This window comes from Haliaeetus leucocephalus, unplaced genomic scaffold, assembly GCF_000737465.1.
Source record: "Haliaeetus leucocephalus isolate CR32 unplaced genomic scaffold, Haliaeetus_leucocephalus-4.0 Scaffold657, whole genome shotgun sequence".
Taxonomy (NCBI): Eukaryota; Metazoa; Chordata; class Aves; order Accipitriformes; family Accipitridae; genus Haliaeetus; species Haliaeetus leucocephalus.
The window spans coordinates 2,373,007-2,384,828 of NW_010973093.1; the positions used below are offsets into that span (position 1 = coordinate 2,373,007).

Genomic DNA, 11,822 nt, shown 5'->3' on the forward strand with positions numbered 1-11,822 from the left:
CCCAGGGGGGAAATGCACCTTCACAGCTTCTAACAGGCACAAATCAGCCCTCCAAAGGGATGCAGCACCACATCTGCCCTGAAATGCCACCCCCCATGGCCACCTCACTTGTTCCCTTCCACCACAATTAAATCAATTCTGGTGGATAAAGAAAGCAAGCATCTCTGGATGGTAAAAGCCCCTTCAGAGAGATGAGAGTGGAGGTTTAGTGGAGGTCCACAACCCCCGCGAGCCCCCAGAGACACAAGGCAGAGCAGGACCAAAAGCCAAAGCACCAGGTGGGATCTGCAGAACCTCACCGTGAGTGATGGATTTGATTTCAATGGTCTTGGGGATCCGCTCTTCAGAAGTCGGCTGTACAGATTTCCGGCTGATTTTGGATTTGAAGAGGGTGTTGATTAACGTGGATTTCCCCAAGCCGCTCTGACCTGGAAAAGAGCGGAATAAACCACAGTCGGCACTCACTTGTTTCCGGACTATTTTTTCAGGGGCCAGGGGATGGGGATGCTGACAGACTCAGCCTGCACCGGATCGGTGGGAGGGAGGTAAGAGGGGCAGCTGTTTCTCTCCAGCCTCCCCAACTCAAGAAGCTCAAGTCCATCCCAGGAAGGAGGATGCTGTGGGCAGCAAGCACCTTCCCTGGCTCCAAAGCCAAAGGCTTGCTGGGAGTGAGCAGGTCAAGAACTGGTTCCTTGCATCCAGCCGAAATCACAGCAATCCCAAGGACAGGCAGACACTGTCGGGGATGTGTTAAGGGCTGCGGTGATACTCAGCAGCCCTGAAGAAGGGCACAGGGACCAGGGAACCCCAGGAAGGAGCATCCTGACACATCTGTGCCTTTACCCTCCTGCAGCCTCCCCTGTCCGCCTCCACAGGGAAGACTTAGGAGCAGCTTGGCAAGCCCTTAGTTGGACAGCATTAACAGCAGCAGCAATCTTCCAAAGCTCAGCCCTGCAGCATCCACTGCTGCTTCCCTGCTGTACTGGCTTTTGCAATTGGACCAGCTGGCTGCATAGATCCCTTTAAGCAGGTCTCAGCCAGGAACTCCTCTGAGTCCCACAAACAACATCCCAGGAAGCACATCAGATTCCGCAACTTCAGAAAAAACAGCTTTTAGAGAGAAGCATTTTCATGCTTTATATCCCAGAGCTGAGGCCAATCTGTGCAGAAAGGACACCAGCAGCTCTCAAGTCTCCAGAGCAGTTGCCCCATGAGCTCGGAGAATAATTTTTCCAGAGCAAAGAAAACAGAGGAGCTCCTCAAAACCCAGGGAGCAGATGCTTGGGTTCAGAGCAGATGTTCTGTGCCCCCTGCAATAACTGCAGAGCTCCTGCACACACCATGGGGGCCCCTTCAGCCCCATTCTGCTGAGCCACATTGCAGTCAGCTATCATGGCACCGCTGCCAGCATGTCCCTAGCACCACAGAGTCTCTCTAAGCACAGAGTCAGCAAGGGTTTATTTCACCTACGTCCTCCAGGGCCCTGACCCATCCAGGCTGCCAAAGGCACCCAACACTAAGGCAACGGTAGGGTCAACCAGCACATCAGCACTGGGCATCACCTCCTGGCCAGCCTGCTCCCTGATCGAACAGCAAGTTAGAACTGAGTTTGCGGCGCTACCGGTGGCATGCTGCAATCCAGCGCAGGAAAAATCTGTTTGCCAGCCACTATCACAGCTGGGTTGTAGAAGAAACGCATGGACCAGGCTGGGGTCAGGTGCTCCCGGTCCTCTGCTGCCTGAAAACACGCAGGGCCAAGCGCAAACAGGTCTGGAGCTGCGAATGCAGACAGCCAAAGCAAAGCTCTCATTGCACTGCTCATCATTAAACGGAGCACGTGGGGAGAGGGGGAAAGCGGGGCGACACACTGCCTGAGCTCCTGGCAGTCCATCTCGGCATTCGTGCCTGTCTAAGCTGCCAGAGCTGCACTGCCTGGAAAGGGACTAGAGGCGAGAGCCGCCGGCTGCCATGGATGCGATGTCCCGTTTTGAACCGTGGCCGCAGGCTGACCTCACCGAGCGACGGATGCGGCTGCACCCCAGGGACCCGACAGCCCCGGCGCAGGCGGCGGAGCGCAGGGCAGACCCGCTCCCACCTCCCCTGGTTTGCAGCCCATCATGTTTCCCTGAGCCGAAATCAGGCAGGGAAAGCATGGCTGAGCCTCAGCTCTCTCCTTCCAGCTGTTCTGCACCAAAAACTGAAAAGAAGATGTGCTTTGGGTTTTTTTTTAAGCTTAGACCTTTTTTCTCATCTCCACAGCCTTAGAGGACACAGGGCTAAGCTGATCTCAGCCTGAAGCCCCCTCTCAGAGCTTTGGTCAGGCTGGCGAAACCCTTTTGAACAGGGACCCTGGTACACAGGGCAGAGGATTTTCAAAAAGCCCTGTCACAAGGAGACGGTGCAGGCAGTGACCCCCCCACCAGCAGCGGTGCTCAATTCCCACCTCCCTCACAGGAGAAGTCACGTCCCTCCCCTCATCTCCCACCTGTAAAACAGGGATTGCGACGATTTCAATGCAAGGACTCGCAGCTTAGACTGGATGGGAATAAAGGAGCTAAACTAATCCCTAGAAGCCCAACGGTCCCCCAGAGAAACGCAGCAGGATGAGGACTAGCTGCTGCCTCCCAGCCTCAGCAGAGCACCTCCTCCCCGAGGGCACCCCGTGAGGTGCTGCTCCTCCCGCATCCCTCCCCGCGTCTTCTGGGAGGGCCAGAGCTCGGCTTGTTTATGCTGCCACGAATTCCCCAGCCTGTAAACAGTCAGCCCAGAGCCTGCCAAGGAGAAGAACAATGTTTTCCAGCCGCTCTGCAGCACAGGCTTTCATACCACACACAGCGCTGCCAAGGCAAAGCCGGGCCCTTTCCTCAACATCCCTCCGCATCTGCAAAGCAGAAAGCCGAGGCGCTGCCACGGCACAGACTGCTCGCAAAGGGATGGGAGCCTCTTCTGGCAGGGAAATGAGGGCTCAGCTCATGCAATCTCACTTGCAGACTCTCAGGATCAGTGCTGCTGCGATCCCTCTGCCCCACTGGCAGTGGAGTGCTGCTCCACTGGCAGGAAAGAGCTGCGCTTGTTTAAAAACCTTGCAAGAACTGGTTCTGCAGTGACCAGGTTTGCAGCAATCTGCCAGCCTGGGGAGCCCTCCCCATAGATCAATTTGTGTTCGAGAATATCAAAATGAGGAAGGCAGAGCATCAGCAGAGCTCGCTGGGAAGCTACAGCACACTAATATCTTTTACAGAATTAGCACACTCTGGATCAGGCCCTCCCGTAACCCCAGGAAGCCCCCCCAAGGGCTGCGGGGGCTCCTACCCCGGGGGCATCCCTGCACAAACCTGCAGCCCTACACAACTCCTTGCAGGAGGAAGCAGGATGGCATGGCTCCACTACCACGCCATGGGCCACGGCCTCGGCTTTACTCTTCTCATCGCCCTGCACCTCCCCTGGGAGATTCAGGCAGGGAGAGCTGCTGCCTGCACAGCCCAGCCCTGGGGAGCGCAGCCCAGCTCATGCAAGGGGCTCCAGCGGCCACGCCAGGCACTGACAGCTGGAAAAAAGCAGAAAAGGCTTATTTCTTTTCCATTTTCCCCTTACACAGTGTCCCACAGTGCCCACCCAGCTCTCTGGCTACTCCTAGCATTTTGCTGGTGAGCAGCCAGTGCAGTCCCTGGCACCGGGAGCCCAGGGGCTGCAGGAGTGCAGACCTCCCCAGCAGAAGCTGGAGCCAGAGCAGTGGCAATGCAGCCGGTGGTCTCTAGCTGAAATAAATCTCCTTCATTCCATCCACCCTGCAGCCTCGGAAAGCTAATGAACAGGATCTTGTAGGCAGCAGGATTTGGACACACAACCTTCCAGCCTTTCCTCCCTGCATGTGGGTACCCTCTGGCATGCTCATTCCCCCCTGTGCCACATTGCAGGTCCCCAAAGGAGCCACTGGTAGCAGAAGCCACTCAAGCCCAATGACCCAGCTATGCAAACCCCTCTTGCTGGTCTTTATTCCCACCAGTAAATCACACGTGGCATTTCTTCCCTGGTACTTGCAGCGTGGTTTCCTGAGCTGCATAGCACAATACAAGAAAACTCACAAGCAGGAATTTTACCCAAATTGCTGGAAATACTAGCAAAAATTAGGGCTCTGGTATACCAGCAGCAGTGCAACCCCTTGAGCCCTGACGTGCTTTCTGACTGCTCAAACCAGTGCAAGGCTCCCAGGAGAGCAGGCAAGAGAACTAGCTCTCTGCAAGGCTTTGGTGAGTCCTAATACCCCTCGAGGTGTTCCCCTCCAGGACATGCCTATGGGTAACGCACCCCAAGACGTGGGAAGATGCACAGGACCACAGGCCAAGTCGCGTTGACAGCTTTAACAACAGCTGAATTCAAGCCAGCTCCTCGGGAGCGGGTTTGCTGACCCCTAAGGCAGAGACCCCAATGCTGAGCCCGGGCTGCTGCTCCCAAGGAGAGGACAAACATTGTCACAGAACAAAAACAACTCGCTAAGCACGTTGCAGGCAGCTGGCGTGGAGGGAGAACTCACCCACGACCATGATGTTGAACTCGAACCCCTGCTTCATGGCTTTCCGTCTCATCTGCTCCAGGATGGCGTCTATCCCCACATAGCCGAAGTCCGCAGCCGGTTTCTCCGGCCGTGTTGGCACCGCCTGCTTGGGGCCGGCATCCCGTGGAGCGTCCGTCATGTTGGGTGCGTGGCTGGGAACTGTCTCTGGACCTGCGGAGGCAAGGAGAGGGTTGTCAGGGGTGGCAGGCACTGCTGAGCACACTGGGATGCTGTTCCTGGCAGGGAATGAAAGGAGCTGCCTGTTCCATCTGAAACAGAAATAAAGCATGTGCAGGGACTCAGGGCACCAGGAGGCTAAGAGGGAGGAGGCATGTGGGATCTTCCTTCACCTGTAATTACAATAAATTTGGGATTCCCCTTCTTAACTTACTGGATTCACCTTGATCCCTGCCCACATCCCCAAGCCTGCTGCAGCAAAGGGATGCTGCTATGGGGGGAGTAGGCACACTAGGTCCCACAAGCAGCTGATCTGCCACCACGGAGCGGGACCCAGCACCGAGAAAGTTCTCGGTACAAGTCCATGAGTTTATTTAGTGAGTGACAAAGGCTTTTAGCAACACAGCCCTGTGCCCAGGCACTGCCGTCAAAGGCTTGCAGAGCTACACAGCCTGCCCACTCCTCCATACCACTGTGATTACAGTGCTATGCAGACTGCTGGCGTGAATGCCTCGCGGCCACGTTTCAGGGAACTGGATGGCTTTGCAGACACAGAAAAGTCCTCAGCATCTACTGACACGTGCCCTCCTCAAGCTCCAGCTGATGCAGCTCAGAGGCTTGTAGAAAACCAGCTTGTAAAAAACCCAAAACCTAACACATTTGCATCAAAACGGGTCGTGCCAGACAACACCCACGCAGCCATGAAACTTTTGTGATTCTGCTCTAATTCTGCCAATATCGACCTGAGGAACCCAAATCCTTCAGCTTCCCACAGAGACAGGGCGCTCATCTCCCCTGCAAGACAGCTCCAGGTTAGCAAAGCGCTCCAGGAGAAGCAAACATACACCTACTGCCTCATTTAACACCTTCATAACAAAAATCGGGCAACCATCCACTCCCCCAGGCACCAGGCAGGACCATGTGCCACCAGGAAGGACAAACTGCCCCTGATGTGCTATCGGGCAATGCAGTCTGCTCCTACGCTGCCCCAGCTGCTCCATGTCTCCTGCAGCGGGCACAGCAAATATCCTGAAGGCAGAGCATGCACAAGGTCAGCCTGGTCCTTACAAGCTCCTGGAGGTATCAGCCACGCACAGCAAGCTCCTCTGATGCAGGCACGGAGAGGCAGGTTTTAGGAAAACACACTTCTGAGAACCCTCCCCAGCCCAAGCTGCTGCTGATCAATGCCTGGGTCCCGGCAACCACCAGCCTAAGCAAGCATTTTATTTTTGTTAAGCTTTTTGCAACGCTTATTTATTATTTTTTATTATTTATTATATTATTGTTATGAATAAAAACATTGTTACTTGCAAAGAACTTATTGCAAAGTCCTCATTCTCAATACTTCAAACAGGAATATGGCTCTCAGCTCATCTCCTCACCCCACTGTTATTTCTGGCCTTTGATGAGGTGCTGCCTGGTTTTCTCTCCCTCCCTGCCTCCCAAGGGATTTGTCTGGAGAAGCATGGCTGGTCCAAAGAGGCTTCTCCAAACGCAAGTCCATCATCCCTTCTCCTCTGGTGACAGGCAGGAGCCTCAGGAGCAGTGTCAAGCCAGAGCCTGCCGGGGTCTGCAAGGCAGAAGCGCTTGTTTCCTGCAAGCACAGTGTGCTTCCACGAGCTCAAATGCAGGCCAAGCAGAAAAAAAAATAAAAATAATATGGCTGTGCAGACCAGTGTTACTCACAGAGCTGCTAGAGAGCAAACGTGCCATAGCTGACACACGTGGTAGCAACATGCTCCTCCCCAGCCTTGCACTGGGTGCACGCGGATTCAGGCTCTTGCGCAGCTGGCAACGTGCTGCCGCGCTGCTCCTTGCAAAACCGACCAGCCCGGCGTGTCTGAGGTCTCGCTGCAGATCCCAAATTAGCCCCGTTCCAAAATGGCAAGGCCAAAAGTGGAAAAAAATCCCTACATACCAGTAGGAAAAAAAAAAAAAAAAAAGACGACTAAATCACATGGAAAATATGCTGCCAGCAGCAGCAGCGCTGGGTTATGCAACAGCTTTAACTCCTGCAGGCATCGCTTGCACGCACGGGACAGAGCCCAAAGCACGCTGGCCCCGCGGGATGGGATGGCGGCCTGGGAAATTGGTGCAGATAAGGTCCAGCAGCATGCACAGAGAAATCAAGAAATTAAACAAATTGAGCAGAAAGCCACCCTCCACTTGCAATAAAGGCCAGGAGCATCTCCAGCACCTCCTGGCTGCTGATCATCTATCGAGCTCTGCTAACGAGCAGCCGGCAGCGTGCAGAAGGGGCTGACCCCCTCCTTGGGCAGGGGGACGTGCAGGCAAACCTGTCCCCAACATGGGGAACAGATGCTACATGATGCCTCACCATGTTGCTTTCAGTGCGAGGAGGGCTCGGGACTCCCCAGCCCCCAGCAAGACAAAAGCCACAGGAAGCACGGGGCAACGGCAGGCAGCGGTTTCTCACCACGGAGCACGCAGGCGCCCCGCCACCGGGGATGCGCTTGAGCAGCACAGCCGGCAACACTGCTTCGGCTGGCCTTTGGGGGAAAAATGATTTAAAGGGCATTTTCTTCTAACACCTGGCTCCTGTTTGGGGAAAAAAAAAAAAAAAAAAAAACAATATATTGCAACTAAGAGTGGCTGCAGGACAGCAGGGATGCAATGACACAAATGCCCCGGCGGCACCAGCAGACCCCCACGGGAAAGGCTGCAACACAGACCCTCACTTTTGTTTAGCTTTCCAGCACTGAGCTGGTCTTTTCTTAGCATCCCAGCGTCCCACTTGGCTCCAAAGGGTTTGTGCCAGCAGAGGCAGGATGGGTCCAAGGCGCAGGACCACTCCACGGCACAAGCACATGGGGATGCTGTGCCGGGTGGCAGGGTGCACTCCTGGCAGGCGCTTGTCTAAAATAGAAAGATCCTAGAAATAAATTAGAGCAGAAGCCTGGGACACGCCACGGGCAGATCCTGTACTTGTTTGACACGTTGTGCTCTCTGTGGGGACAGCACCAAACCTGCGGCGCTCTCAGTGCCAGCATTGCCGAGCCAACCCTTCCAGAGCACTCCAAGGAGGGATGGATTAATAAACACCCAATACTGTCAGAAATTCCTGATTGCCACCAAGTCCCTGGTGAAAAGAGCAGGATCAGACCTTATGCACCATTGCTTCACCAGTGCCACCATAACACGGCTGCTTGTCCCTCCCGCGGGGAGGGAGGCTGGGGAAGCGTACGGGCTGCTCGCTTTGCTGATGGGGGCAGAGAGCCCAGAACCTGCAGCTCCCTCCAGCTTGCATGTTCCTGAGTAAACATGATGCACGTGGGAACACGTGCTTGTGCCATATTTAGACCTCCTCTGCCAGGAAAACCCTCTCCACGTGGGCACGGGAGATGTCGAGACCAAGCGGGAACAGACCCACAGCTCCAGCCCGGGTGCCAGGCTGACTCAGGACAGCTGCTCCAAAGTTGATTTTGCCAAAGACTCCGGGCTGTTGCGCTGTAATTGATGCACGTCAGACATGAGCCAAACTCAACATCTGTGAAACAGCAGATGAAAGGCACCCCACGGGGAGGGGAGCCCCAGGGAACCCCCCGGGGAGCCCCCCGCTCCTCCAGCCAGCTGGACGCCGTGTGCGGGCGGTCCTGGGATGGGCTTTGCGAAACGCTGCTGGCGAGGGGCTGCCAGCAAACCGAGGGCTTAGAAATGCTGCACTGATGCCATGCGGCTGCAACAACCTGGGTCGGGTGCAGGCGAGGGATGTAAACGCAGGCTGTGGGCTTGCCCAAAACCCCAAAGCCCAGGACCGGCAATCCTCATTGAGAATTTGGGAGAGGGATCTGTGGGAGACTGGTGCTTCCACTGCAGATACACAAAGGTTAAATAACCCTTGCAGAGGCTGAACCGGGAATGTCTCGCATACTCCAGCTCTCGGCTAGACCCAGCAGCTCTATGCTCTGCTCCAGTGATGCACAGGGAGCGGGATGCTGGTGATCCAGGAGGACAGAGCTGATCCTGGAGCGGGACTGGTCATGGACCTGGTTGGTGCTTAGTGGCTGCACGGAGCCACCGGCAAGAGGCCAGGAGGCTGCACCTCTGCCACCACCATCCGCCGCATCCTCACTGCCACCTGCCGCCAGATTCAAACCATTCACACACGATACGGATGCACACAGAATCAATGGAGAAATACTAAAGCTTGCTGGGTAAATCAAAGAAACAGCCCTCAGATGCAGGAAGCACCAAGCATTTGCCACCTTTTGGCAATTCTGCAGCCAGTTCTGCAGAGCTACAAGCACACAGAAGACCAGGATGCTGCGGTGGGGATAACTCCCCTCCACACAGCAGAGACTGGAAACACCGTGGGCTTCCAGATTTGTTGGATGGGTTCACGCAAACACAGAGAGAAGATTCACAGCAGCGAACAGCGGTATATCAGGGTGTGAAAACACAACTGTTTCCCAGGCAGCTGAGCATCCACAGATGTTTTCGAGGGAGCAGTGCAGACCAACTAACCTTTCAATTTTTGGGAGCAGCAGTCTTACAAAATTGTGCCTGTAGGGTGTAACGGAGATGTTTTTAGAACCAAAGAGTGAATTTATAGTTCCTGGTTAACTACAGCCGGCCAGCGGGATGGGACTGCAGCACGCGCAGCCTCCAGGGCCTCTCCCCTTTGCACACCAAGCCGGTGACCACAAGCTACGGAAACAGATCCAACCGGCGGAAGAGGTAGCAAAGCCACAGCTTTCCCTTCCGAGGGGACAGGAGGAGTTGGGAGGGAGGGAGGGAGGCGGCAAAGCCGGGGCTGGATGCAAACCCAGCATGGCCCAGGCACTGCTGCTTTCTTCAGCTGCCCAGTCAGAGCCATCACAGGATCCCCCGATGCCGAATGCAGCGGGTCCGTGCTGGTCCCACAGGGATGTGCGGGTACCAGGGAATGCAAGGGACGGCTCGGTCCAAGACTGGGGGGCAGCCAGCACCCCAGAGGAGGGCTCAGCCTGGCGCGCAGAGCCACTGCCAGAGACCCTGCAGCACAAAACTGTAACTAAGGGACATTTCTATTATTCAATTGCAATCATCTGCGCCCGGCTGGCACAGCCAGGCCTGAGCTGGAGCCTGTCCCTCGCTTCCCTGGGCGCCAGGCTATGGTTTCAGGCTGGCAGGCAGCCCAGGCCCACCTACCAACCGGTTACATTTCCTTCTCAGCTTGCATTTCCACCTGGGTGCAAACAAACACAACCTAGAAATAGCAGAGGATGCTTAACTACACTTCGTTAGACCGAATCCACCCAAGAGCTGTCAGAGAGGTGGCCAGGTGCCTCCTGAGCACACAAGATGCTCCAGGCTTGAAGCCTTTTACTCACACAGGGACCTGGATCCATTTTCAGAGATCGAAAAAAGGAGGCAGCAATTCCTGCTCTGGAGCGAGCACCTCAGTAGGCGACCAGGCAGGGCCACAGTGCCGAACCACAGGCACAAGCCACGGGCACGCACCACGCACAGCTGTGGAGGTCGAGCCATCCCCACTCACCACGTGCGCTTCCGCTCACTGCGCGCTTCCCCTCCCCGCTCCGGAAACGGTCCTCTGCGGCTCACAGTCGGTCCCTGGCTCTTTCATTTACAAGAGATGGATGCTCCAGTGCTCCCTGTCACCGCTTCCCTTCCCAGCTTAACCCTCCGGCTACCGCAGGGTCTGGTCACGGGCGTTTCCAGGCTGGGATGCAGCGAGCTCGTCCCAGAGGTCAAACCACGGTGTCACCTCTGCCTGGACGCGACCTCGAGTGCTCGCAAACTGCTGCCTGCGAGCTCAGGAGCAAGCCCCCGTGGCACCTCAGCGTACCCCAGGTATGGGGTGAGGCCGACCACCGCCCTTCCCCGGCTCAGACACGTGCCAGCCCTTGCGGCGCAGCCGGCAGTCGTACATCCTCATTTCTCCAACCACGTGAGGCAGCAGCTCTAAACCACTTACAGAGACCTGCAAGAAGCTGTTACGCTGTTCTCCTCCTGTTCCCCCAGAGAAGTTTAAAAAGAAGATGATCGTAAACAACCCCAAGTCTTGCCTGCTCCGGTCTTGCAAACCGAGCCCCGAGCCTCGGGTACACGGAGGTCTCTGGGCAGGCAGATCCAATGGTCTCGCTCCATAAGTGGCTTCCCCCAAAGGTGGAGCGAGAGCTGACCCCGAGACCAGCCCTGTCTCGCTGGGGACAACTGTGTCACAGGGCAACTCTCCTGCACACCCATGCCAGCAAAAGCTACTCCATCAACCAGCCCCATGCAGCAAAACGCCAGCGGCCAGCGCAGCCCTTTGTCCCCGCAGCCAGGCTCGGGGTGCCCGTGCCCAGGGGGGTCCGAGGCCCCCCACAAAGCTGATTCCCTGGTGGGTCTGGAGAGGGGACCCCCTCCTGACCCCCTGTCCACCCTGAGCGAAGGTGTTCAGCGCAGGAGGGACGTAGAGATCCCTCCCAGCCCCTGGGCAAGAGAAAGCACCTCTCGCCCCTGTCACCGCTTCTCTGCAGAGCTCTCTGCTTTGAAAACAAAGAGGCAGGCAGCGCTCCGCAAACTCGGCTTGCCCAAAAAAGCGTTGCAGGGGGAATGCGTCCCGCCGCAGGCCCCGCACGGGCACCTCGGCACAGGCACCTGGCAGGGCTGCGTGTGCCCAGAGCCGCCGTGCTTCGAGCCCGGGGCTGACCTCCCACGCCTGACGGAGTCACTGACTTCTGCAGCGACGGCAAAAAAATAAAAGTAAGCCAGCAGTGCCAGGGCTGCCAGCACCCCGAGGTACGGCGAGTTACCAGTACTCAAGGAGAGATTTATATCCGGGGGGGTGTTTAGTTTAGCTTTTTTAAAAATTTTTTTTGGGGGGGGGGTATTTTTGGTTTGGTTTTGGTTTGGTTTTTGAGGAGTAGGGGGGGGTTTAGGTTCTTTTTTGTTGTTTTTTTTACGAAGGCCAACTGCGTCCCAGACGCCCCGAGAGCCCGTTTACGGGGGGCGGCAGGCGCAGCGCAGGGGGTGCCCCCCCGGACCCAGCCGCTATTCATCCCCGGACAATGCCGGCAGCGCGGCCAGGCGGCCGCCGAACAACGGCCCCTCTTGTGGGGCGCAGGGGCCAGAGGGGCCGGCC

At 56.4% G+C, this 11,822-nt stretch overlaps 1 protein-coding gene across 1 annotated transcript in view; it reads right to left on the reverse strand.

Moving 5' to 3' along the window:
* The window catches only part of SEPT9 (septin 9), a 104,366-nt gene that overhangs the window by 15,425 nt on the left and 77,119 nt on the right, over nt 1-11,822 (reverse strand). Inside the window, exons 3-4 of the mRNA XM_010579408.1 lie at nt 4,535-4,726; nt 300-428 (exon numbers count right to left, since the gene is read on the reverse strand). Of these exons, the coding sequence (XP_010577710.1) occupies nt 300-428; nt 4,535-4,726 (321 nt within the window). The remainder of the gene's footprint in view (nt 1-299; nt 429-4,534; nt 4,727-11,822) is intronic.